The 26966-nt window shown below is 41.6% G+C and overlaps 3 protein-coding genes across 5 annotated transcripts; 1 reads left to right on the forward strand and 2 right to left on the reverse strand.

Annotated features, from left to right (window-relative positions):
- Positions 1-659: 659 nt before the first annotated feature.
- Positions 660-25978, forward strand: zbtb41 (zinc finger and BTB domain containing 41). 3 transcript variants are annotated; one of them, XM_060873761.1, is made up of 12 exons: positions 660-687; positions 1367-1496; positions 18379-19556; positions 19985-20192; positions 20347-20416; positions 20505-20652; positions 20744-20873; positions 21391-21486; positions 22336-22442; positions 23000-23105; positions 23234-23322; positions 24469-25978. In XM_060873761.1, the coding sequence occupies exons 3-12, from the start codon at positions 18422-18424 to the stop codon at positions 24957-24959; spliced, it is 2580 nt and encodes an 859-aa protein (XP_060729744.1). In that variant the 5' UTR covers positions 660-687; positions 1367-1496; positions 18379-18421; the 3' UTR covers positions 24960-25978. The 3 variants fall into 3 exon arrangements, with proteins under 3 accessions (XP_060729744.1, XP_060729742.1, XP_060729741.1); XM_060873759.1 differs by lacking the exons at positions 660-687; positions 1367-1496 and adding an exon at positions 17415-17553; XM_060873758.1 differs by lacking the exons at positions 660-687; positions 1367-1496 and adding an exon at positions 17421-17553 and having other exon boundaries at positions 18422-19556.
- Positions 2910-5822, reverse strand: ahsg2 (alpha-2-HS-glycoprotein 2). Its single transcript, XM_060873755.1, has 7 exons — positions 5581-5822; positions 4884-4994; positions 4502-4586; positions 4208-4362; positions 3637-3741; positions 3470-3538; positions 2910-3352 (listed from the first exon to the last, which is right to left on the reverse strand). The coding sequence occupies exons 1-7, from the start codon at positions 5785-5787 to the stop codon at positions 3104-3106; spliced, it is 981 nt and encodes a 326-aa protein (XP_060729738.1). The 5' UTR covers positions 5788-5822; the 3' UTR covers positions 2910-3103.
- crb1 (crumbs cell polarity complex component 1) lies at positions 6763-20036 on the reverse strand. Its single transcript, XM_060873757.1, has 9 exons — positions 19932-20036; positions 12191-13135; positions 11254-11804; positions 10834-10999; positions 10021-10252; positions 9122-9796; positions 8902-8943; positions 8641-8763; positions 6763-7691 (listed from the first exon to the last, which is right to left on the reverse strand). The coding sequence occupies exons 1-9, from the start codon at positions 19936-19938 to the stop codon at positions 7439-7441; spliced, it is 2994 nt and encodes a 997-aa protein (XP_060729740.1). The 5' UTR covers positions 19939-20036; the 3' UTR covers positions 6763-7438.
- Positions 25979-26966: the final 988 nt, after the last annotated feature.

Below are 26966 nucleotides of genomic sequence, written 5' to 3' on the forward strand. Positions count from 1 at the left end.
AGATGGTTCTGGGTTGTAACCGCTACAGCCAGTTTGGCGCTCATATCTCCTTCAGTGTGCATCTGATAACTTCGGTTATTCCTCAGATCTGATGTCTCCCAGATGAGGATCGGTTCAGTTTTGAGTCCGGTTCCTCTCAAGGTTTTTCCTTGCCATAGGCGCCTCCGGTTTAGTCATTAAGGATAAATTAAAAATGTATCTTATAAAAAAAATGTCCATTGTTTGAAGCAATATACCGATCGATTCGAATAGCTGAGTGCCATAATTATCTTATTGTTCTGTGTTCAACATGTGATTGATTTGGACAGCTAAAATCCCAGAGATCGGTACTGAAAACTAATCCATTACAAATATAGCTTTAAGTTCTTTGGGAAATAAAGGAGGCTCACGTTAGAACTGTTTGCAGCTTTAGCAGGTTTCACAAAGTCTTCTTTTGGGGTCTATTGCAAGTGGCTTCCGAAACATTCCCTGTGGAAGTGCCTCAGCAAATCGGCGACTGTTTTTAATTCTAGTAAAACCAGATTTTCCAGAAGGATTTCAACCCTGCTACAGAACAGAAGCCGTCTGGTAAACAAAAGCCTACATTACAGATGCTTTGTGCTGGGCTTTGTTTCATCCTGGAGTGTGTATAAAAACACAGAACGCTCGCACGGTAATTCTATACCTTCAACGTCAAGAACCAATAAGGTAGGTTTAACGATCGCGTGAATATAAATGGAAATCAGCAAAATTGCCTTAACTTGATGGGTTTGAAATTAAATGAATCAGTTATATGATGCATAAATATATAAAGAGTTAAGAGATAATGCACGTCATGTTGTGCGCACGTTCGTTCTTTTCATTTAGCCCTGGTGATCTTATAATCCCCTTTCAACCAGACGAGTTGTTTAAATATCATTGTGAAGCGTGTTTTAACTAGTAATCCGATATCCGATCGTGATAATATCGTAAATGGTGATGAACAACCGGAGGTTCAGTGAGACGGACGACGTCATGTTTAAAATTTGCCAAATGAATAAATGTTGTTCTACGTGAATTGTAAATGTTTGCGTGCCGGTTAGATGATGAACCATCAGCTTTCGCAGGTGTAAGAAAGGTAATATTTGTTTTTGGTTATTGGGATAAAGACAGACAACACAATCTTGTTTGTATAAAAAGTGATAATTACAAATCTGCATTTACGTTTGAACTCGTTTTTGTTTTCAAATATTAATTTAGTCAGTATACACCGAACTAAAACTAATGACCGGTGAAGTGAATACGATTATTTTGTTACGCGGGCACCTGTAAAGGAATGGGATATGTTAGGCTTACAGTGAACAACCCGTTCTCAGAGGAAAAATGGTCTAAATCTACAAAACCCTAGGTCTTGTGGGGTCCTCCTGTTATGCAAAGTGGTCCAAGGAAGGATGCCTGATGAATCAGTGACAGGGACATGGGAGCACATGGCTCACTGATTCTCAGAGGTGGGAGTAAGTCACACGTGCAAGTCACAAGTAAGTCTCAAGTCATGAATGTCAAGTCAAAGTCAAGTCGAGTCTTTTTTTAAATATTTGTCAAGCAAGTCTCAAATTTGCGACTTAAGTCTGACTCACGTCAAGTCATATGTCTCGAGACCCCGATCTCTACTGACTACAGCTGACCATGTTAATGCTGGCTATGATAGAAATAAGTCAGAATACAGTGCAGGACAGCTTGATATATATATTTATAGGGTGTGTAGGTGCAGACTGGTCAGAGTGACCATACTGACCTCTGTCCACTAGTGTGATCATGTGAACATCAGAACTGGACCATGGAGCAGTGGAAGGATGTGGCATGCTTTGATGAATCACATTTTTGTTTACATCATGTGCATTACATCATGTGATGAGACGGCACCCAGATGCACTACGGAAAGAAGGCAAACTGGCAGAAGCAGTGTGATGTCCTGGGCAATGTCCTTCTGGGGAAACCCTAGATCTTGAAATTCATGCGGATGTAAATGAAGAACTTAGTAAAATAGTTTAAGTGTTTCAATTATCTGGGCCTCCAAATTCCCCAGATCTCAAACCGATTGAGCATTTGCGGGATGTTCTGGACAAGTACATCTGATCCATGGAGGCCCCATAGCACAACTTATGCACTTTTGGCACATGGCTGTGTGATTGAGTAATGAGAATAAATGTACACTAAATGGCCAAGTATGTGGACACCAAATACTAAATACTTGTTGGATATCCCATTCTAAAACCATGGGCATTAATATTGATTTGAACCCATTATCACCCACCCTCTTTACTGCAATAACAGCCTCCACTCTTCAAGGAAAGCCTTCTACAAGAACCTGTGGAGCATCTGTGGGAATTTGTGGCCATTTTATGAGAAGAGCATGTGATGTGATGCCAGGTATTGATGTTGGATTGTGTAAAGGTTACTGGAATTCCTACACGTCAAACCACGTCTTAATGGACCTTGCTTTGTACACGGAGCACGGTCATGCAGAAATATGAAAGAATTCATCCCAGACTGTTGCCACAAAGCATACAGTCATCAATGTAAAATATCTTTGCATGCTGTAACATTTCCATTACACTTCACTGGAGCTGAGGGGTCAAACCCTTCAAGCCTGCAAGCCCCAGATCATTATCCCTCCTCCACTAAACTTTACTGGTGTCAATTTTCTTAATGGTATGTATACACATTTTTTCCCCCAGTAAAATGTTTACGTGCCATGATAAACATCCAAATAGAAAGTGATAGGTGGCATTGGTGGCTCAGATCATGGCTTTGGATTACTGTTAATACGTCATATGCCAGGAGCTGGCACTTTTTCAACCTTGACAAACTCTTTAAATCTCTAAGACCTTGTAAACACTGTTTTTTCCCCTTGTTGACCATAACTTGGCATACAAAAGGAAGAGTCTTAATATGGTGACCATTTTATTACGCTAAAATGATACAGATCAAAACAGCCTACAAGTCATTTGAAACAGAAGCTGCTCTTGCTTGCAGGACAGCAGTGCTGAACACACGGGTTCAATGTTTCCACAAAGATCAACAAGCTTTTGTGCCCATGGAAAACCCAACATGTATCAAGGGAACATTTAGTTAAACAGCGGAATTAAAAGTGCTTGAGTTTTCCTGGGCACCTCGGAAGCAGAACTACCGGTTCAACAGGTAATAGCCCATTCAGTTGAGGATCTGCTGCTGCTCTTTTGACGATCGGTGCATTCTCAGCTGATTCGGTGCTTTCTGTAGATAAGAGGCCGGTAGCATCAGGATCATGCAGGGCTGTAACTCTGTGGTGCTTGAAGCCATGGCTGATGGATGGATTTGGCCCAGCTGGGAGAACAATATGTGTAGCATTGTTCTATTGAAAGGAAAAGGAAGATTTAGATTTAGTTTATTTCATGCAAATGGGGTAGTCAAGTCAAATATTGTAAAAAATTAGGTAGTCATTAAAAATTATTTATTAGCGCTTAGTTACAGGTGGGAAAATTTCGCAGCCGACTTTCACTTCAAGTTCATGGCCTACAGAATGACAGAACCCATGGCGCTAAGGGAAAAACATAAAGGGCATCATGTTCAGGCTGCATTATTAATTAAAAGTGGTTTCATTTATTTTTAGGTGTCTGTGTTGAAATCCACACTTACAGCATCAGCGTGGTTAAGAGGAACACAGTTACCATCATCCACATTTGTGCAATTGGTTTCGATAATGGCGTATTCGGCTCTGATAAGAGCCCCACCAGACACCACCTGCAAAAACAACACTTTCAAATTCCCGTGAATTCAAAATCGAGTGTTAATGAGGACTCATGACACGTCACCAAGCGCTAGAACTTACAAGAGGAGTACAAGAGCTACCTCTGACATTTACTTCCAGGATGATTTCAGTATCTTGCTAATTTCTGCACTTGTGTACTTTTGTTATATCTTGTTTTCATTTATACACCTTGAAACTTTGCTCTGTTTACCAGACCACTTGTCCTTGTTGATACTCACCCCTGATACTCATATCTTTGTGGATATTTGGGTAGTGTTCATAATCATAATCACTTCATTTGCCCCGATCTCCTGGATCAACATAATACTCCATTGTTATGCTGAGATTATAGGCTTGACTTTGGCTTGTTGTCTTTGTGTTTGTTTAAAAACCAAAACACCACTTTATCCAAGGATTTCACCAGTTCTACCCTTGCTGCATTCAGGGTCACAGTATTACCTGAGAAGACAGCCGCCCAATGTCGAGGAGAGTAAAAGCAGCGTTGAGGGTGTGGTTTTTGTTGAATTGCCCCAGTGAGGCTTCAACAAGCTGAGAGCCACTTGTATGGTTCAGAGGCTGCAGAACTCTGCAGCCTGCACAAGGGCTAAATGATTCTGCTCTTCCCCAAAAACAACAACAAAACATGCACAAGAATTAGAATACTAATGTATGTACAGTATATCTACGTCCTGTTAAAACTAAGCCATCGTTTAATGCAAGCTGTTAATGAAAATTGTGACGTTGCTGTCTGACCTAATTCCGTCTTGCACTTGAATGCTACGACAGAAAACAGTCCGCCAGCTTCGGAGAGAACCACGTCGCAGTCCGCTTCAATCGCCTAAAGGACAAACAAGGAAAAGAACAAATACATAACAAAGAAGAACAACTCATACTTTTTATCTTTTTTTTTAAGCTTTATTTATTCCTAGTTGCGTTTAACTTTGTAGAACGTCCGCAATACAAATTCCTGTTCTCACACGAATCGCAATCCAGAGCTCAACGGCGTTATTGTCTATTTGGCAACCGTTACTCTAACAAATAGGACGTTTACGTCTGTGTCACATGACATTTGCAAACCGATTTACTGGCAATTTTCATAGTCAAAATGAACAGATGAGATAAAAGGAAAACATACCGTTTCAATTTTGGGTCTGACCTCACACTCAGGCACGGATTTTGGGTCGTAGACATGGCACTTAGTCTCGAGGAACTCCACCTCCAAGAGATATATATGCGTTCCATCGACCTACAGCAAAACAACAAAGACTTTTAGTCGTATTAAAACGTGCTGCGTTAATTTGCAGCTGGAATAAAACGACTCATCCGTGTCTCATTGTACTGTTTCTTATCGTCATAACAATGCTGTTATTGTTATTAAGAACAGCTTATCAGCTTCCTGAAAGTATTTCCTCTTGGTGTAAACACTTGCTGCTATCTTTAAGAAAATCACTATATTAAAATAAAGTTGGATGACCACCAGCTGAGTGTAATACACAGATTTGTATATTGTTTTTATTATGCCAGGTGATTGGCTAATTGAACCGTTTACCCAGGAAATGCTTTATTTATTTTTTTATATTGTCAGATAAACAAACTTGTCTAATTGATTAGGCTTAATAAGAATAAAGGACGTTGGTATTTTCATATTTCAATGCTGGTCTGGCTTGCTTCATATCCCAGGAATACTCAGCATGGGCCAGGAATATATGCCATTTTATATGAATTAATAATAAAGTCAGCCTGTAGCCTGTACGGCTCCATATGTCCACCCCATGTGACCCCATTCTGTACAGTTAGTGCTGTGCATCAGTAACTCATAATAATGTCTTTACCTTATTAATAACCTTGATGTCCTCGATTTGGTTTAAAGTGTATTTGTAGCCATGAGTGTGCTGCGCGTTGATGAAATCCAGAGCCACCTGAGCGGCGGCTTCGGCCTCTGGAGAGTCGCAGAGTGGCAGAGTGAAGTTGTGTCCAACAGGTTTACACGATCCGCATGCCACAAGCCCCAGAAGGGCGACGACAAAGCCGAGATTCATCGTGCTAAAAGGAAGTAAAAAGGCTGACACGGGTTCACCTGGCTGATTGGTCATATATACACCAAAGTTGACCCTTCATCACAGGGAGGGATAAAACACAAACAATTCTGACCAATGTCATGGAAGTGTGTGGGGACAAACTGACAGGAATAAGTCCATTCACCTGACATGCTCTTGCTTGACTCCCTGGAAAAGACTTACATATGTACTAGTCCATTCATAGTCCTATTATATTCACGTGCACCACATAGTATATTATAACAAGCCTTTTAGTGTGTTATTATATATCTTATAATGAGTGCATGTTGATGTACGTGTAACTTTTACATATAATGTGAAAATGTGCTGATAGGATTTATTTAATTTACTGAGACTTTTCAGATCCACTGTAAGGCTTATAGTGCCTTTTAGTACATGCAATTTGTGCACTATTATATGTCTCATAGTAGATTATAGGCGTCGTTCTATAGCTTACAGTACAATGAAATTTCTTTTTAAAAACTCACTCTTGTCCTATGGTCAGGAGAGTAAATAGGATTTTATTATTTACTCTAGGGATTCAAGTTCAGGTCTGTGCCCACGTTTGTCTGTTTTACTGCAGATAACATCCAGGTTCGTGAGTTCACTGGCTTTTATCTGGCTTTTTTTTTTCATCCACATTGATAAATGTGCTTATAACAGAACAGAACCTTACTTCCTTTACAGTGTCCTGTAGGTAAGGCACGGTAAAGGTAAAGGTATTGTTCTTCTCAGGTCATCCTGGTCGAGATATCATGCTGCGTTCTCTTGTTTATTCTCTCAGAAGACACTTCAACCTGGTAACCCTTTACTTATGGAGCCATTCTTCAAAAACAGACTATTAAACAAATCCTGCATTTCAGGATAGGACCCCTAGATAGGGCTCAGATAAAGAACATCTTACTAATAAGACACATCCGTTTAAATTCAACCTGTATTTTTTATTTTTTTCATAAGGAATGTAATTCTGGGTCGGACAGATAGGGGGAGATGTTGTATGAAACACAATTGCGTCACAGTTCCCTTCATTCAGACCCTTGTGCACTTTGCCTTTTATGAGAATAGGGACCGGTTTGGAGTCAACACTTCTCAGAGGCTTTGAGGCCAAAGTAAACAGTAATTCAGAGGGAAGCATACTTGGAATACAAGACAACTGGGTCAGAAATATCTCTGAGGCTAAAGCAGAACTGTATATGGCTTGGGTTAACAAATCTCAAATTTCTTGTTGTTTTTTTTAAACAGTCTCCTAGAATAAGCTGATTTTGGGTATACAAAGACAACATGTATTATACATTTAGTGAGTACATTTATTTTCTGGCCTGCTAGCAAAACATGTTCCAAATGTTAAACACTATAAAAGAAAAAAAAAAAAACATGACGTATCCTTGAGGAATAATTTAACTCTTGAAGCTGTTGGCAGATTGCAGCGGTATAAGATTTTCATCCAAACATCTTCAGAGGTTAAAACTTTATTTGTGAGGGCACTTTTCGTTTAAAACGTCTTTCGTTTAAACTTTCTATTCTGTTGTTATGAATGATGTCATTGTTACTACTGGCATGCTGTTTCTTACAGGCCCCCACCCTCCCTTATTAGGACATCTCGTCCGTCGTCACTTATTCCTGTGTTTTTTCTTTACTCGTCGTTGGCAGCGTTCCACTCAATCTCAGGCTCGTCGTCCATGCGCAGGATGAGGTAGGAGAGCAGCTGAAAGATATTCTGCCACATCAGCAGGAAACCATAGAGGTAGAAATCGCTGATGTCGATCTGGCAGCGTTCGCCCGCGAAGCTGATCTCACACACACAGTGGAATTTGTCGATGAGGTTGCGGCAGTATCCGCCGTTCAGGCACGGGCCGGACGCGCACTCGTCCAGCTCCAGCTCACACCTATACACAAGCGGGACAGTAGGAATGAATAGAGGATGTGGTTCAGTTCATTACTCCATGCATTTCAGGGCATTTTGTCTTTTGTCTCCACCCCATGTTCTGTCATCGGTCTGTTTCTCAACCGTGATTGATTCATACATGTATATTATAGTGACATTCCAGTCATGATTTAGATTCAGTTTTCAGATTTATTTTTTGATTCTTACTGAACAGACTCAGGGGCTTTTTACACCTCGTCACTTCATGCGTTTTCTGTGATCCGATAGCTATCCGATGGTAAAAAGACCAGGTCTAAATGCCCTCCGAAATGTTTTCGAGACGGATATAAATCCGACAGTACAAACCCCTTCAGGAGGTGGTCTGGGACGCATTTCAGATGAAACTGGACATGTGTAAATGAATGTGGTTGTTCAAGCCACATACGTCAGCGCTATACTCCTCCCAAACGGAAGTACGTCACTCGCAGGTGATCTTTCACCCAGGCGTCTCGTCGGGGCTTAAAACGTCGGGGTGAAAATGCAGCAAACAGTAAATGCTGTTTTTGTAGCATAACCGTCGTAACCAGTTTTTTCATCTTCTTTTTGATTGCGTTCTGAAAACCGCATACACCAAAGTGTGTTCCATTTCAATTACCCCGGAAATGAGGTCAAATATATTTGCATTTTGGGCGGGAGTAGAAAGATCGGATCGATATCCGATTTGCCGAGACGCATTTATGTGGCCTAATGTAAATGGAACAGTTTTAACAAATCAGATAGCTATCGGATCAGAGAAAACACGTGAAGTGACCAGGTGTAAAAAGACCCTCAGACTTAAAAAAAAAATCAATAAAATTTCCCCCAAATATTTGACTGTATAAAGAACAATGGATGCAGAAATAGAGCTTGACACTGGGCTAAAATGCCTGATTTACCCTTCAAATTTCATGCTGCTATTACTGCAAGCTTACCACTGTCCGCTAAACCCAGACAGGCAGTCACACTTGTTCTCGAACTTAGAGCAGTTTCCACCATTAAAGCAGCTGTAAGTCCACTTATCATTCCCACAGATGGACACCGGCAGCCTGGGAGACCTAACAAGACAATTTATACATTATACGACGGTATGATAATCATACAGGTTACAGCTCTACTGGTATTCATTTTTTTCTTCAGTCGTTACAACCATATTAATGTGCCATCAGGGATTACATCAAGGAAAGGTAACTCACGGAATCCTGTCGATGTACCAAGGCATTTCTGGCATCCGTTCTCTGAATTCGTGAGAAACAATGATGTAATGTTATGTACAATGTAATCTAATTGTAACACTGATTACAAAATGCACAATATATCGTTGCTTCGTCAGCATCGGCAATTTCTACTCAGAATTTTTACTTAACGATTTCTTATCTGAATGTATCGGAAGACATGTGTGTTCTGGTCACGTACTGGCAGAGAGCTCCGGTTGTGTTTCTCGGGCAAAGACAGGCGTATTGCTTGATTCCTCTGAGGCAGGTACCTCCATTACGGCACTTGTGTCCCATACACACGTCCTCTTTATTTTCACAGAGATGACCAATGTATCCTGACTCACACACACACTCATAACCTTCATAAACGGTGACACAGGATCCATGAAGGCAAGGATTCGAGTAGCAGGCATCAGTCCTGACTTCGCAAAACTGACCGTGCCAATCAGCTGGGCATCGACATTTAAAGCGGTTGAAATGATCCTCACACTGGCCTCTGTTGTGGCAAGGGTTCGGATTGCAAATATCAGAGCCCCAACACCCTAAGGTCAGCATTCCAGACAACCTCAAGAACCTTTCCTCCTGAGGTCTGGGCATGCTGAGTTCTGTTTCTGCATAAAATGGAAAAACAAGACCACCAATTTCCACATAACCAAAACATCCTTCAAAATCGGCCCCAATATCGAGCTCCCAGCCTCCCAGAAGGATGTCCGTGTCTTCCCTCAGGAAGCCCAGATCTCCAGAAGAGGTGCTGGAGATGGATGCTTGGTCTCTGCGGTCATCAAGAACCATGGACCATCTAGAGGTAGGTGCGGATGGGACGTTCATACTTAGGATGGCACTATGCCAGTGTCCATCATTCACCATTACACGGCTATAAAAATATTAGAGAGAGAAAGTGTAAATAAAAGAAAAATTATTACCATATTTCTGATTCTTCCCTAGAATCCCTATTTGAACTGTTAATGTGGATGCCAAGTTGAGTTAGATCAAGATTGTCAACACTTTTAAAATCAATATTAGCAAACATAGCTTGCATCTAGCTTAGCTAATGTTGTTCAATACATTAATGGAGGCTACGTTGATTCATTCTCTCACCGGCTTTGCACTCGGAGGGAGAAGTTTGTGCCACTCCGAAGCTCCAGGTCAAGTCGTCCGTCTTTGATTAAAAGTGTAAGGAAGTTGATTTCTCTTGAAGCGTGCAGCAATGTAGCATCACGTCTCCTTGTGCGGAAAGTCAGGGCCACACTGTGGAGAGACCGGCGGATTTTGCCGTTACCTCTAAACACGATGACGGGGTTTCCTTCACGGACAGTGACGTTTGTAACACCTCAGAGATGGAGAGGAAAAGGAAAATTTGTAATTCTTATTTCCACTCAAACCTGAAATCAAGGAGGATCCTGAGTACAGGGGAGCAACTTTAGTCCAACTTCCATCCTAATTATACATCATCACTGAGAAGAGAAGCTATATGAGAACAACCGCTGCATAAACGTGTTCTTGATATAAAGCAACCCATGCTGTTAATGAGATTTGACTCGTACGTGAAATCTTACAACCTCAGCATACAGATGGTTAAATCCAGACTGAGATAATCCCTGATCTAAAGAAATCCCATGAACTGCTATTTTCATACCTGCCGATCTTGCTCTGAATCAGTCCAGAGAATAAAATAATAAAAAAAATGTCCTTTATGATATTTACCTTGTCACCTTTGCTAGAACATTAACAAAATTAAAGATGGATTTGTACAGGAATTAAAGGTTTGGATGAGAACAGAACAAGGTAACACTTTATGGGTAACCATAGCAACAATATATACATTCAGTTCCTACAATTGTACTGAGCTCCTAATAAAGAGGTGAGTGAGACCTATAGAGCATCTCAGGGTTTCTGCAGAGCCGTACTCACAGTCGAAACCCTGAGCGTGTGCGAGACACCTTGCAGAAACTGGGCATGGAGAAAGCTCACACCACTTCAGCTCCTCGCAGCGCCGTCCTGCCGTGTTCGGAGGGCATCTGCAGGTGAAATCATCCCACATGGAGTAACACACACCACCATTCAGACAGGGGTTCATCTGTAAATTTATAACAGGGGGAGCGATAAGTTACCAACGTAACAACAATGTTACTGTCATGACGCGAGTCCATAGACGATTGGGAAAGGTGAGTACAGTATGTGTACCGTGAGAAATAGATGGACTGTTGATTACAGACAGGTAGACAGATACACAAAAAGACATATAATGTAGCTAAATATACCAGACAGAAATAAAAACAGATTGACAGACAGACTGAATGATAAACAGAAAGATAAAGAAAGAATACATACCCTGCAGTAATTATCGCCTGTACAGCCCTGCGTGACCTGCACCATTGTTTTAAGCCTGTAGGAAGTCAGTGGCGTGCTGATTGGGTAAAACTGCAGGTAATTAAAGTTCAGCCGCAGGTCCTGGATACATCCTTTAAAGTAGCCACTGAATGCTAATGAGGCTTTTCGATCCTCTAATCCTCCCACATGAACCGTGTCACCTGCTTGGATTGTCAAACCTCGGCTGGCCAACACGACCTGAGTCCTAGCCGAGTGCACAAGCGTGAGCGTTCCCCGCTCCACATGCAGGCTCACCAGGTGAAAATGTCCATCATTAACTCTGTCATGACCCTGCAGAATTTCAAAGTGATTCACCTGAACTTTGACCTTCCCACCATCCAGCCATATGTGCAGGTAACGGCTCGTGTTGTTGGAAAAAGCGAGGAGCAGACCATTTATATGGCGAGTGCGAATGAACATGGACACTGTAAAAGCATCCATGGGGTCATCGTCCACATAAAAAATCGCATAGCTTTCCACATCTTCATTTCCAAACCGTGCAGCAATGTGTTCTGTGAATACACACAGTGTTTTAGCATCAGGCAGTGTGCATTTATAAACTAAAGGATATACTTCCGTTTCCATTTCCTGTTAGAACCACTAGACTTATATCTTCATTGCAAAACCAAAGATGTAAAGCTTGACAGTAAACCTGCCTTGGCTGACTGTTGAAGAGACAGACTAACAGGAAGAAAGACAAAAGACAGACACAAGAACAGACAATTTGACAGAAAGATAGACAGGAAGACAGATAGCAACACAGACCCTGCACTAATTATCTCCAGTGTAGACTTGGTTTATGTCCTCCACAGTAACCATATTATGCGGTTTGAATTTTTTGTTATATTAACTGTCTGCTTATTAGCAGAATGGCACATATCTCATAGTAAATCCTTACCCTCGGAGCAGACCTTTCCTTCATAAGGACGATGGCACTCACAATTGTGTTTCTTCCATCCTAAGCCAAGGCACTTCCCCCTGTTCCTGCATGGATTATTCTCACAGCCATCACTTTCCCTGCAGCCCAAAGTCATACTGAACTGCTCAGCCCTGACCTTTAACTCTGGAACCACCAGGTGGGACTGAATGTAGACATCCCTCATGCAGCCCAGGAAATAGGATTCTGGATTTACTTGCCCATTCCCTGTTCCACCTATATAGACACTCTGGACCAGAGTAAAAGACGACTGCCCTGACCCAGATCCCAGATCCAGTTCCACTAACACTTCTTTGTGGCAGGTTTTCCCAGTGCACAGTGGGTCGTGCAAATCGAGTCCTAGCACACTTCCATAAAAGAAAAGCTGCACTGTATGCCAATGTCCATCAGCTACATCTTGAAAAAGTTCCACCAGATTTGACCTGCTGTGGTTGTCCCATTGGATAGAGTGACGTAGTCTGCCATTTTGCAACTGCAGTGTGAGTACATACTCTTCCACTTCGCAGCGCAGTAGAGTCGCTGTTTTTTGCACTGTGCGAAAACTCAAAGTAGTGTTCAGAAGGGCTAGTGTGTCTTCAAGGTCTGTTTTGATTTGTAAGAATCCACTTTTTTCAAAAGAGAACGTGGTGGATATCTCACACCTTGTGCCGGTATATCCTTCAGGGCAGATGCAGCGGTATCTGTGTCGACCACTGCTGAGAAAAGGAGAGCATTTGGCACCATTTTGGCATCGGTTACGCTCACAGCCCTGCAGTACAACCGTGCAGTTCGGCCCACCATAGAGTTGCCCGTTTTGAGAGTGGTTAGAACACTGGCAAGAGTAACTGTCTTTATTCCTTATGCAAACACCAGCATTTTGACATGGACTGTTTTTGCAGGCATTGAAGTCCTTGTGAGAGACAGCATCTGTTGCAAAATAAAAACGTTGTAGTTTACCTGAGTATAAGAGTGTATTTGAAACACTACCACGCTAGAGGCCATTAACACACAACATGGTCTCTTTATTGGTTGAATTGCTTGAGCTACAACAGGAGTGGAAGGGTAAATGTGGGTACAGGTTTTCATTCCAACCAAGCAGAAGCCGTGCCTGACAAACCTAATGAAAGCCAGGATCAACTGATTTAAACAGGTGGAATCAGGTGCGGCTCCTGCTTGGAATCCCACACTAAGAGTTTGTGAATAAATTGGAAACCCTGCTGTAATTTTTTTAAGGAGTGCATAAACATAATTCTATATCGGTGAACCAGTGACTAATTCAGATGTATAGATTTACTATGAAGAAAGCTGTTGAGACATTCTATTTAGATGCTCAGAAGTACTCATTTGTTTACAGTTTGACAAATTACGTTTGTCAGAATACATTGTGGGGAGGTGCCAACAAAAATAACTATGGAAGAAGGAGGATTGAACTAGACTAACTGTGGGAGCATGGGGGAGTTGTTAAGAGAGTCTGCAGAAGTGGGAATGGTTGGGAATGTCTGAGGGAGCTGGAGGGATTGGTCAAAATTATCTGATGGAAAATGACTGGTCAGGAGTGTCTCATAAGAGGGCTGAGTTTGGTGGAACTGATCAATAGTGTCTGACGGAATGGGATTGGTCAAGAGTGTCGGATAGAGCAGGTGGAATTGGCAATACCTGCCTGAGGGACTGACACTGGTCAAGAGAGCCTGATAGAGCAAATGGAATTGGTCAATACTGTCTGAAGGAACAGACAGGATTGGTCTATAACATTAACCAAATTTTAATTTCTAGATGTATGCTGGGGGGGCACGGTGGCTTAGTGGTTAGCACGGTCGCCTCACACCTCCAGGGTTGGGGGTTCGATTCCCGCCTCCGCCTTGTGTGTGTGGAGTTTGCATGTTCTCCCCGTGCCTCGGAGGTTTCCTCCGTGTACTCCGGTTTCCTCACCCGGTCCAAAGACATGCATGGTAGGTTGTCTTAGGGGGGGTGGCTGGCTTAGTAGTTAGCACGTTCGCCTCACACCTCCAGGGTTGGGGGTTTGATTGATTGGGTTGGGGGTAGGTTGATTGGCATCTCTGGAAAATTGTCCGTAGTGTGTGATTGTGTGAGTGAATGAGAGTGTATGTGTGCCCTGCGATGGGTTGGCACTCCGTCCAGGGTGTATCCTGCCTTGATGCCCGATGACGCCTGAGATTTCTGGTGACCCGAGGTAGTTCGGATAAGTGGTAGAAAATGAGTGGGAGTGAGAGTGAGAGAGAGATGTATGCTGAATTTTGGACAACCAGGATGTAAAATATTTAAATATGGATTCTTGCTGTAAAGATTTCTTTGTTTAATGATTTCTTTGTTTTATGGAGGTAAACAATTGTTGTTTTTAGTTACACCAGCCTTTTAGCTTCATTGCAAAACTAAAGCAACAAACTTTAGACACCAGGAATGTTTATAATGACAAACTACATTTAGAATCATTGGAGCAAACAAACAAAGTAGCCAATCTTTACCTGCAAAAAGAAACAGGACGATCCAGACTAGAATGTTCACTCCTGACATGACTCAAAACTGATGAGTTGACTGAATGTGAAGACCTGGGTGTTTCTCAGCTTGTGAAAGCACCATCACAGCAAGTGACTTCTACAATTTATCTTCATTCATGTGTGTATGTGTGTGGGAGTGACTGACTGAGGTAAATCTTGGATTAACAGCAGACAGATCCAAAGGATTAGGCAAACACGCTTACATGTCCACTGGCTAATTAATGTGATGTCACACATGTTCACAAAGGAGACTTTACACCAAGATCTGCCATTACTTATGTCACAGCACTATTCAATTCTCAAATCAAATTGCTTAAAAGGTATTGATTCATTGTTTATAACAGCAGTGCTGGCAATATTAAAGTTTTTTTTTAAATTAATGCTCATTAAACATCTGAAACAATGACAAGATATGATTTTATTTTGTCTTATTAACTTCAGGTGAGAAAAAAAAGAGGATGGCGAGGGAATGACCATTGTATCATATAGCTGCTGTTGGTATAAAAGGTGTTCAGTGGGGTTGAGATTAAGGCTCTGTGCAGGACAATCAAGCTCCGTATTTCTACTTCAGCCTTAACACACCATATCTTCATGGAGCTTGGTTTGTGCACAGGGGCAATGTTATCCTGGAACAGGTGTGGACCTCTTAGTTCCTTCCAACCATCCATCCATCCATCCATCCATCCATTTTCTGTACCGATTTTCCTACACAGGGTCACTGGAACCTGAAGCCTATCCCATGGGACCTGACGCACAAGGTGGGGTGCAGACATCACTACGTACAAACACACACCTATTCACAACAGACAACCTAGAGATGCCAATCAGCCTACAGTACCTAAAGGAAACCCCTGAAGCACAAAGAGAACATGTAAACTCTATGCAAAAAGGGCAGAGGTGGGAAACTAACCTCCAACCCTGGAGGTGCAAGGTACTATGGTTAACCACTAAGCAATCCCCTTAAACATTCTACAGCAGCGGTGTCCAATCTTATCCACAAAGGGCCGGTGTGGGTGCAGGTTTTCATTCCAACCAAGCAGAAGCCACACCTGATTCCACCTGTTTAATCAGTTGTTCTTGGCTTTTAGTAGACTCTGGTGTGGCTTCTGCTTGGTTGGAATGAAAACCTGCACCCATACTGGCCCCTTCCGGATAAGATCGGACACCGCTGTTCTACAGCATACAAAGACATTCTAGTAAACTTCTTGGCAACAGTTTGGGTTAGAAATACATATGGATTCGATGGTCAGGTGTCCACAAACCTTTGGCCCTACAGTGTAGTGCAGGGCTGTCAAGTGTCACGCATTGAGAGTGACAGTCAAGAATTTTCATCTTTTGTCACGCTCTCCCGCCACACATTGTATTTGTGATGCAGAAGAACTGACTATTTATCATATATTTAATAAGCCGCAGCGCCCAAAATGTATCAGTCCGCACCGCTGTCTCTATGGAACCGGGTAGGAATCAAACGTGTCTCCCCTGGAGCTCTTAGTCGAGCCTGACACTTATCAGCCAATCAAAAAAAGAGGCTACACAATAGCCAATCAGAAAATAGCACTATTGTATCTGGGTAAGATTTAACGCAGCGACCAATGAAAAAAAAGCAGATCCTGGAATTGTTCAGCATCATCCTCGTTCACCCACAGAGAAAAGCACTGGAGCTGCGAGCATCACTTTGAGCACAGAGTAAGTCATGATCTCCTGTTGTAATGTTACAACTAATTCACAACTTGTTTGACACAAACAATGACATCATGACTGCTGTTAGAGACGTTTCCCAGATAATCAGCAGGAGTTTTTCATGAGTGTCTGTAACTTAGCCAACAGTTTTACAGCCTGTTCACTGACAACACCTGCTCAGAACAAGTGGTCTAGGGCCAGTGGTTCTCAAACTGGGGGCCCCGAGATGGTGCCAGGGGGCCCCGGTTCACTAACAACACCTGCTCAGAACAAGTAGTCTAGGGCCAGTGGTTCTCAAACTGGGGGCCCTGAGATGGTGCCAGGGGGCCCCGGTTCACTGACAACACCTGCTCAGAACAAGTAGTCTAGTGCCAGTGGTTCTCAAACTGGGGGCCCTGAGATGGTGCCAGAAAACATCTAAGTAATAGAGGCACCTGGTTCCTTTTTTCAAAGGTGACTAGATTGAACCAATTTGGGAGGCTATCAAGATCGCAGCCTTGGTTTTTTGTGCTTCCACATTCTAGTGCTGATGCTCAGAGGGTATTTTCGATGGTCGGTTTGAACAAAACCTCAACACGAAACAGCTTGTCTCTGGACGGGACGTTGTCCTCAATTATGACCCTAAAAATGTCTGGGCTTGTGCTGAACTGTTTTATATGGGAGCAACATTAGAAATGATAAAGGAGTCCACAAAGGCAACAAACACTTACAATAAACACCAGTCATAATCTCTCTCTCTCTCTCTCTCTCACACACACACACACACACACATTAATAAATGGAAATTGAAGTAGTTGTAGTGATAGTTAATAAGCATAACCAAGTTCACAATATGTAAGGAAGATCTTTATGTAGGAGGTTATATACTAATGTGGTGTTTTATACTTGGTATCGATAAAAAAATAATGGCACCCTGAGATATAGTGCACTTCACAGACACCATTACATAGTTATGGTTAACATTTGGCACGTGGTAACAGCCAATGAGCTGCGAGCTTATTGAGACGTCAGGCGGCTTGAACAGGAGGAGGTGCAGCGCCGTGTGTTTGTTCTGGACATATTCTTTTCGCTCACTGATTCCTGATGGAAATTTCATTCATACTTAGTTTTTTTAGAGATATAAATACCACGTGAAGCTGTTTAATAAAGGTAGGAATCACAGAGAGAGATATAACTACAACGACTGCTGAGTCGTTAGTCGACATTCTCCCTCTAAAGGGGGACCTTTTGTCTGTTCCGGGTGTGACTTATTTTCCTGCACTGACAGGACCCGCTTTTGTGGTCGCGCTGATGTTTGCCTGATCTAATAATAACACAATATCGACGCGTCAATAATCACAGGCGCATAATTATAATTACAGACACAAAACAAAATGTAGTAGTTTAAATAATACTTCTTATTTTTTTTATCCTTTGCGTCTTGAGGACAATTTGGTGCCTGTCGTAATCGCCTGATTTAAAACCATACCCTCCGCTAGCATAGATAATGCTATGCTAATGTAAACAATGCTATGCTAATGTAAACAATGCTATGCTAGTGTAAACAATGCTATGCTAATGTTACAATGCTATGCTAATGTAAACAATGTGTAGAAAACATCAAACATTTTATTTTACCTTAGGAACGTGAAATAGCAAATAAACAACAACAACAATAATAATAATAGTTTTGACACTGGAGATTCCTTCCTTAATGTTAAATCCTTTCACAAAATTTCACCATGTTAACAGCTTCTCACCATTTCATCGGTTTATATTAAAACGTTTAAACTGATAAATTAACCCGTGATTTGTAATTTTATTGATGTTTACTGTTTAACAATCGTTCAACATTTTCTGACCAATCAGAGTTAAGAATTCCGACAGAAATAATAAATCTGTCGCAAGATTCTGCATCAGGTTTTGGTTGTTAGTTAGTTATTTATTGAATTTTTTTGTTTTTACATTTACATTGAAATTATTTCTTACTCTTAGTATTTACAACTCCATTGCGAAACGCTTCTGTTAAACCCTAAAGATGAAGAAGAAAGTGAAGTACAACATGGTGAAGAAAAAGGTGGAAGAAGATGGAGACGTTTCAGCGCCTGCAGCGAACGAGCATGAGGTCTCGACCGGTGACGAGTTCTCACAGGAAAAACGGCGTCTTCGGATTTCTCAAAGCGACAGCTGCTTCCTCAAGTTCTTAAACAAGGACCGACGTGCTGTGCCTTCGTTTTGTGACATCGCCGTCAGCGTGCGTGGGGAAATGTACCCAGCACACAAGGTGGTGCTAGCGTTCGGGAGCAGCTACTTCCATGCTAAACTGAGTGAAAACCCTCGGCTGGACCGCATGAGTTTTGACAACGTAGATGGTTCTACGTTTGGACACTTGCTCAACTTTCTGTACACGTCCGAAATGGAAGTGCGGCAGAACCAAATCCCGTCCTTATCTGAGGCAGCGTGCTTCTTTGACATGATGGAGGCGGTGAATCTTCTAGCAGGTGAAGCAATGCAGAATCAAACGCTGGAAGATGGCGAGAAAAAGGAGGAACTGCTAATGGACGAATCTAAGAGTTTTTCATCAGGAGCACTTAAAAAGCCTCAATCTCCACGAGAGACACAGTGTCTGCTATGCAGCCGGACATTTTGTTATAAAACGTCGCTGGAGAACCACATGGCCAAGATGCATAGCCAAGCTGAGGTCATCGAAACGGAGGCTCCTTCCAGCAGCAAACGCATGTCGACCCGTCAGAGGAAGAGACCAAGCAAATTTGAGAGCCAAGTGAACAAGAACCCCATTGGAATGGAGAACCGTGGGCACAACATAGACGAAGGAACTACCTCTGTCGGAGAGGATGATGACGATGAAGATGACAACGATGAAGATGGTAATGGTGAAGAGAACCAGCATGACCAAAGCAAAGAAAGAGAACAGAAAGAAACAGAAGCCAATCTGGAAGCGGAGACAGGTTTACGAAATGAGGAGAATGCAGAAGGCAGGAAGGAGGAGGAGGAGTCAAGCTCTAGACATGTGACCAAGGACCATGATGCATCAGTGGCTCAGAGCAGTGGTGGCCATGTTTACCCAGAGGGCTTAGCTCCAGTGATCATCCAAAGTGGCAACAAAAAGACGCTCAAGTGCCCAAAGTGTGACAAGACGTTTGACCGTATAGGTGAGAGTCTTAATGCTGTTCATGACGACTGTTTGTAATGTGACTAATATCCAAAATCACGCTTTCATTTAAAGATATTTTAGAAAACCGTAAGTATATATTTATATGTATATTTACAGTAAAGATTTTTCTGGCCCAGAAATGAGAAATGAGCTTTGCCCCTGCTCTAAAAAGTGCTGCTTTTCTGCCTGTATTGTTTTTGTTTAAAAAGGCAGACAGCAGAGGGCGCTACATATTACAAATACCTTCTCTACTATGTGACCACACTTACCCTGTCTTACACCGTCTTTTGAAACGTAACATTGGTCATATTTGCATATCTAGGCCTTATTTTAATTCTAATTTTACATATTTGAATGTCTCCGCCTCCCTTACCGTGCATTTTTCATTAGAGCTTCTTCTGTTGCTCTGACCTCTTCATATGACAGGAAAATACGAGAGTCACACGCGAGTGCACACGAGAGAAAAGCCATTTCAGTGTGACGTGTGTCTGCAGCGCTACTCCACCAAATCCAACCTGACCGTGCACAAGAAGAAGCACACCGCTGATGCTCCGGTGCAGAGAAAAGACCACAAGTGTCCATTCTGCAACAAACTCCACGCCAGCAGAAAGACGCTAAGCAAACACGTCAAAAGGTGAGCAGGAGACGTTTATTAAGAATTAATATTGCAGAACCTCTGAGAAACGAGTCAGGCCCTGAGTCAACCCTGACTCTTTCCTTAAAATTCCATTACCCCTCCCTCTCCCTCCCTCTCCCTCTCTCTCTCTCTCTCTCTCTCTCTCTCTCAGGTTCCATCCTGACCACATGCAGGAATTTTTGAGTATGAGGAAGAGGAAGAGCGAAGGCTGGAAGTGTGACGTGAGTGTTTCAGACTATGAGACATTTGTCTCTCACCTCATTCCCGGTCATTAATATCGGTGTTTAACCGTAATTACTCACCTTGTAGATCTGCCTCAAGTCGTTCACGCGGCGCCCCCACCTGGAGGAGCACATGATCTTACACTCTCAGCACCGGCCGTTTAAATGCGCCTACTGCGAAGACTACTTCAAGTCCCGCTTTGCTCGACTGAAACACCAAGAAAAGTTTCACTTAGGTGTGAAACACTTCCTTTTTTGGTTTCTTCTGTGTAAAAAAAAAAAGGTTTTCTTTGCCGCTGACGTTTTCCATGTTGCGTGTTACGGCAGGACCTTTTCCATGTGACATCTGTGGACGGCAGTTTAACGACACCGGGAACAGAAAGCGGCACATCGAGTGCACTCATGGAGGGAAGAGGAAGTGGACGTGCTTCCTGTGCGGCAAGTCGGTCCGTGAGAGGTGAGAGAGTGTGATGTAGCCTGACGCAATATCGTAGTTTCATATCTTTAAAACTGTGTAAGGTTCTAACACATTATAGTTTCTAAGGTAACGGCTCACTGACAGGGTCGTGTACGGTGGACGTGGTATGGATTTCTCGTTAACATGACAAGCTCCAGATTTTTATTTTGCTGATGAGGGTGACGTAAGTGAGAGCAGGAACGTGTTTCATGGACGTTCCACTTTGTTTTTATTTTATAAATGAAAAATTGTAAGCGTTGCCAAATCTCTGTGGTGTAAGAGGAAATTTGGTTCCGATCACACATGCCTACGTAAACATGTTATTGATGGATCGTCGTGTTTAATATCAATTTATTTCAATGAAAACCTGTAATAATATCAACTGGATATTATACTGTATATTACATATGTATTTTCCACACAAACTCACAGAGTTTGGAACACAGACCTGCTCAGAAATGAGTCTAAATCCAAATCTGAATGAAGTTATACTCACCTTGACCTTTTCCTCTCCCAGGACGACGTTACGGGAGCACATGAGGATCCACAGCGGGGAGAAACCTCACCTGTGCAGCATCTGCGGACAGAGTTTCCGCCACGGCAGCTCCTACAGGTACGGGTCCGGAGAAATGTGCTATACGTTACCGCCCTCTTGAGGCTGAATGATAATGAGGCTGCTAATAAGCCCCGCCCACTTCACTTAACTTCTATTTATCTGCCCAGAAATATGTAACATACCATACAACAAAATGAACGCAAACAAATACTGCCATTATTACTAAATAAAAATAGTATTGGATTATACATGTGTTAGACAAACGTATCGGTTCTTTGAATCGACTCTTTTTTTTTTGGTGAATCAATGAGAGTCGACTCGCATGTGTGAGCCGTTGTTTTTTATGATGATGATGATGATGATGATGATTATTTTATATGAATCTCCTTAAAAACAGCATTTGTCAATGTAATACTTTTCTCATTTTCTAAAGGATTTGTTTACATTGATTTTCTAAAATTTCTTGCAGTTATTTTGTTCATTTAAAGGTAAAACCATTAAACAAAACAATCAGTGGTGAAAATATCACAGACTTGACAGTGCGGTCTTGGATGGGGGGAATATGCAACGAGTCGTTTGGGAGTTAGAAAGAGTCGACTCCGAATCAAATGATCTTGTTAAGTGTTTTGAAAAACCTTAGGTTTCGTAGCAAAGAACTAACACAAAGAACTAACACAGAGAGCTGATATGTGATCACTATGTCAAAAAAAAGAAAAACAAATAACACAAGGAATAAAAAAAAAAAAAAAAATTTTGTTACATGCTGTTTTCTACATCTAATTTGCATGGTGCCATTTAGTCATTCTTTGGACGTCACTCATGCATGTTAAAGCTCCTTAATTTGGAGGTCAGTAAATAAAACCCTTTCTTTTGTTGTGAGGTTGAAATTTGTTTTCTTCTCCCCAGGCTCCACCTTCGCGTCCATCATGATGATAAACGTTACGAGTGTGAAGAATGTGGAAAAGCTTTTATTCGGCACGATCATCTTAAGAAACACAAGAAAATACACACCGGTAATGTGTGTGTGTGTGTGTGTGTGTGTGTGTGAGAGAGAGAGAGAGAGAGAGAGTGAGTGAATGAGATGCTTTAAACATTTATATTTTATATTAAAATGTGTAAAAGTATGTACAGTTCTACTTTACTGTCTGCTCCTCACTATGGTCACCATGTAGAAGCTTTTATTTATGTAGAAAGATTTTATTTATATATATTTATATTTATATTTTTGAACACATTACATCAAACATGAATAAAGCTTATACCACGAATATACCTTATTTAACAGAAATATTTAGTAAGCAACTAAGATAAAATAAATGCTGTTTGATATCATATTATATTCTTTTTTATTTTTAAATCATCTTCATTTCTCCTGAATCCTTTTATCTTCTTATATTCTACACTCTGATATTCTGATTGGCTACTGGTCCTGACGTTCGTATGATCGAGAGTACGGTGTATGATGACTGAGAAAAACTGTAACTGTATTGTCAGGATTTTACATCTAAAAAAGAAAAGAGTAACTGGAAGGTTACGATTTAACGACTTTGTACGACTCGTCCCCCCGCAGGCGAGAGAGCGCACCAGTGTGAAGAGTGCGGGAAGTGTTTCAGACGCGCCGATCACCTGAACGTCCACTACAAAAGTATTCACCTGGGAGAGAAAGTGTGGAGAAAGTAAAAAAAAACAACAACAAAACATCGACACTTCTACACGCTTTAAAGACTTCACTGTCATTCTGTTACGTTGCGTTTGAACACTTTATACAGTCTGTAGGTTTTTTCTTACATTGTTTTCTCTGCAGGTACAAAGCTGTAGTGCACCAGTGTGAAGTGTGTAAGAAAGAGTTCAGAGGAAAAACCAATCTGATGACGCACTTCAGAACACATTCAGGTAGACATACAGGCCACGCCCCCCTTTTTCAAGACTGACAGTCACAGAAGCCACACTTCCATCTCTGGGGTGGCAAAGAGTTTACACCTCCTTTATTAAGATAAAACACAGAGGCCACACCTCCTTTATTAAGATAAAACACAGAGGCCACACCCCGTTTATTAAGATAAAACACAGAGGCCACACCCCCTTTATTAAGATAAAACAGAGGCCATACCTCCTTTATTAAGATAAAAAGCAGAGGCCACACCCCTTTAGTAAGATAAAAAGCAGAGGCCACACCCCTTTACTAAGATAAAAAGCAGAGGCCACACCCCTTTATTAAGATAAAAGGCAGAGGCCACACCCCTTTATTAAAATATAAAGCAGAGGCCACACCCCCTTTATTAAGATCAAAAGCATAGGAAACACCCCCTTTATTAACATCAAACGCATAGGCAACACTCCCTTTATTGAGATAAAAAAGCAGAGGCCACACCTCCTTTATTAAGATAAAAGCAGATGCCACACCCCCTTTATTAAGATAAAAATCAGATGCCACACCTCCTTTATTAAGATAAAAAGCAGAGGCCACACTCCTTTATTGAGATCAAAAGCATAAGCCACACCCCCTTTATTAAGATCAAACGTAAAGGCCCACCCCCTTTATTGAGATAAAAAAAGCAGAGGCCACAACTCCTTTATTAAGATAAAAAGCAAAGGCCACACCCCCTTTATTAGGATAAAAGCAGAGGCCACACCTCCTTTTATTAAGATAAAAATCAGAGGCCACACCCCCTTTTTTAAGCCTGACAAGCAGAGCCATTGTTCCATTTACTGAAACTCAGATAGTGAGATATAGGACACGCCTTCTTTATTAGAACCGACAGGTACAGAGGCCACACCTCTGGGTTAAAGTTAGGGTTAGAAAAGCCACGCCCCCTTTCCTAAAACTAACACACAGCCCATGTGTCCTTAATGAGATTGACTGACAGAGTCAAGTCACACCTTCCTTTTTAAGTAGGGCATACACACCGGCCAAACACAGGCCATGCCTCCTTTAGTGTGAGTGACAAGCGCAAATAGCCACGCCCCTTATCCTGCATGCCGTAAGCCGGTGCTGTGATTTGATGATAAATTTCATTCTGCTCATTTTGGGTTATCCAGGAGAGAAGCCTCACCGCTGTGTGATCTGTAACCAGACCTTCCGCATCAAGAAAACTCTGACCAAGCACATGGTCATCCATTCCGAGGTGCGACCTTTCAGCTGCCCTCACTGCAGTGCCGCCTTCAAACGCAAGGACAAGCTCAAATACCACGTGGACCACGTCCACAGTGCGCGCCCTGCCATCCCGGCCTCGTCCCAAATACCCGAAACCTCGCCACAGACTTCCAAACCCGCTGACGTGTCCGTCCCTGTCGCTCTGGTGCCGGTCCAGATTCCTGAGGAAACCGGCGCCGATCTGCAGCAACAGCAGCAGCCGGGTGGATATCAGCCGTCCACCGATCTGGTGTTTCTGGAAAAATATACACTCACTCCTCAGCCGGCCAACATCGTGCACCCGGTGAGATCAGATCAGATCCTGGACCCGAGGGAGCCCTCGTACCTCAGTACGCTACTCGGTCTCGACTCGGCCTCCTCTGAGCATGCTCAGTAGTGCTTTAATAACCTCATGAAATACCAGTGGACTTTTATTAACCTTTCTAATTGCTTTCTAGTAGAAGAAAGTGAAAAAAAGTAAAAGTGCAAAAGTTTGCATCCCCTTAGAGAGAAAAAAAAATGATGAGATTAGAGAGAAAAAAAATGATAAGATTATAATAAATAATAATAATTAGAGTTACATCAGACAAAGTACACCACAGTGTCGTAAAATTCTCAAATCCGATTGTTTAGAGGTGACGATTAATTTTCGGATCTAATGCGTCCGATAAAGTTAGCGCTTCTTCACAGGAAATTGTACAGCAGACGCTCCATTTACATTTACGGCATTTAGCAGACACCCTTATCCAGAGTGACTTACAACTGATCAACTGAGGGTTAAGGGCCTTGCTCAGGGGCCCAGCAGTGGCAGCTTGGTGGACCTGGGGTTCGAACCCATGACCTTCCGATCAGTAGCCCAACACCTTAACTACTGAGCTACAACTTCCCCACTTCCATAAAATCCGTAATAACAAATAATTATAACAAACACGTTTAAACAGGTTAGTTAGAAATGTTTTTTTCTCAGATCAGATCTGGAGATTGAAAGCTTACTATCTCTTTTTATTAACTTTTTTTGTCTTTGTTGCGTTTTTTAACATCGTTATGAAGAACAGTGTGAACACTGAGCATGTTCGCGTCGTATCCGTCAAACGTGGACGTGTTTACGGCTAATACGCAGAAGATAAAGATCTGACCCGGTGTTTTCTCTAATGAGAAGATCGCACATGTATGTCATGTAATGCAAACTTTACATATCATGTGTCCTTACTGATGTAACCTATAATGAAATGTCGTTCTTTTACTGTTGTATCTTGTGTTCTTTCTATAGTCCTTAACGGTATTCTTTGGGTTTATTATGTGGCACTTATATTGTTGGGAATGTTGGATAAATTTCCATTAAATTAAATTTGTGTTGCTGAAGGAACAATATGGAATATGTTCTGGTATTAAAATGCAACGGTATTTGAAGTCAAATCAGAAGTGACGTATTCCATTGTGTAAATACTACACCTACCTACACCTGGTCCTGGAACAAGCCAGAGATTTAGATAAGACAAAGAAGCTACCAAAAGGACAGCGTTCTGGAAAACGGACATTCTGGGTTTGATTTTTGGTATAATAGCTGCTCTGACCAATCAGATTTGAGAATTTAGCAGCACTGTGCTATTATATTAAGTAACAACCTTAAGACCCACGACCTGATTGTCTTAATTGATCTTGTTTGCACTCCTTATGAAGTTTTAGTTTTATCCATTAGATATACCAGGTTATATATCGAGATTAAGTTTATGTTGATCACCTTAATAAAGATTATTACCCGTATTAAAGGTATAATATCGTACCATATAAGTAATAATGATTAAAGTTTTATAGTATCAGTTTAACAGTGTTCATTTATCAAGTTCATTAATCATTATAATTAAATGTTATTACGTTCGAATCACACCGATTTCCTACTTCCTGTTTTCTGAAGTAGCCAATCAGCGCCAGACCGCGCACTTTATTATTACTTTTACACAATTGACTTTAACGTTATACCAAACACATGAAAATTCTACATTCGAGTTACATTTCAATTTTACAATGTTTTTGTACTTGCGTTAAGAAATTTGAAGAAAAAAAAAAATTCTTATTTTCCTCTTTCTTTAAATTTGGAAATCGGTTGGAGGGATAAATGTAATCGTTCTGCTTAATTGAAATGGCTCATTTGTGACATTTCACCTGCTGAAAGTAGCAGCTTGAACTTTGGATATAAAGAGCTGAAAGTTGAAAAAAAAAAGGGATTTGGTCAACCACAACAAAAAACAACACCTACCCCCAATGGTTAAGTGAGCATAGCTTTAACTCATAGCGGTCAAAATGTGTTGTATAGTAAATATAATATTCTTATGCTAGTAGCAATATTGTGTTCTTGTGTTATAATGACACTCCCTTTACAGTACTTTAGTTGTCCTTGAAGCTT

The sequence above is a fragment of the Tachysurus vachellii genome, chromosome 7, assembly GCF_030014155.1.
Source record: "Tachysurus vachellii isolate PV-2020 chromosome 7, HZAU_Pvac_v1, whole genome shotgun sequence".
Taxonomy (NCBI): domain Eukaryota; kingdom Metazoa; phylum Chordata; class Actinopteri; order Siluriformes; family Bagridae; genus Tachysurus; species Tachysurus vachellii.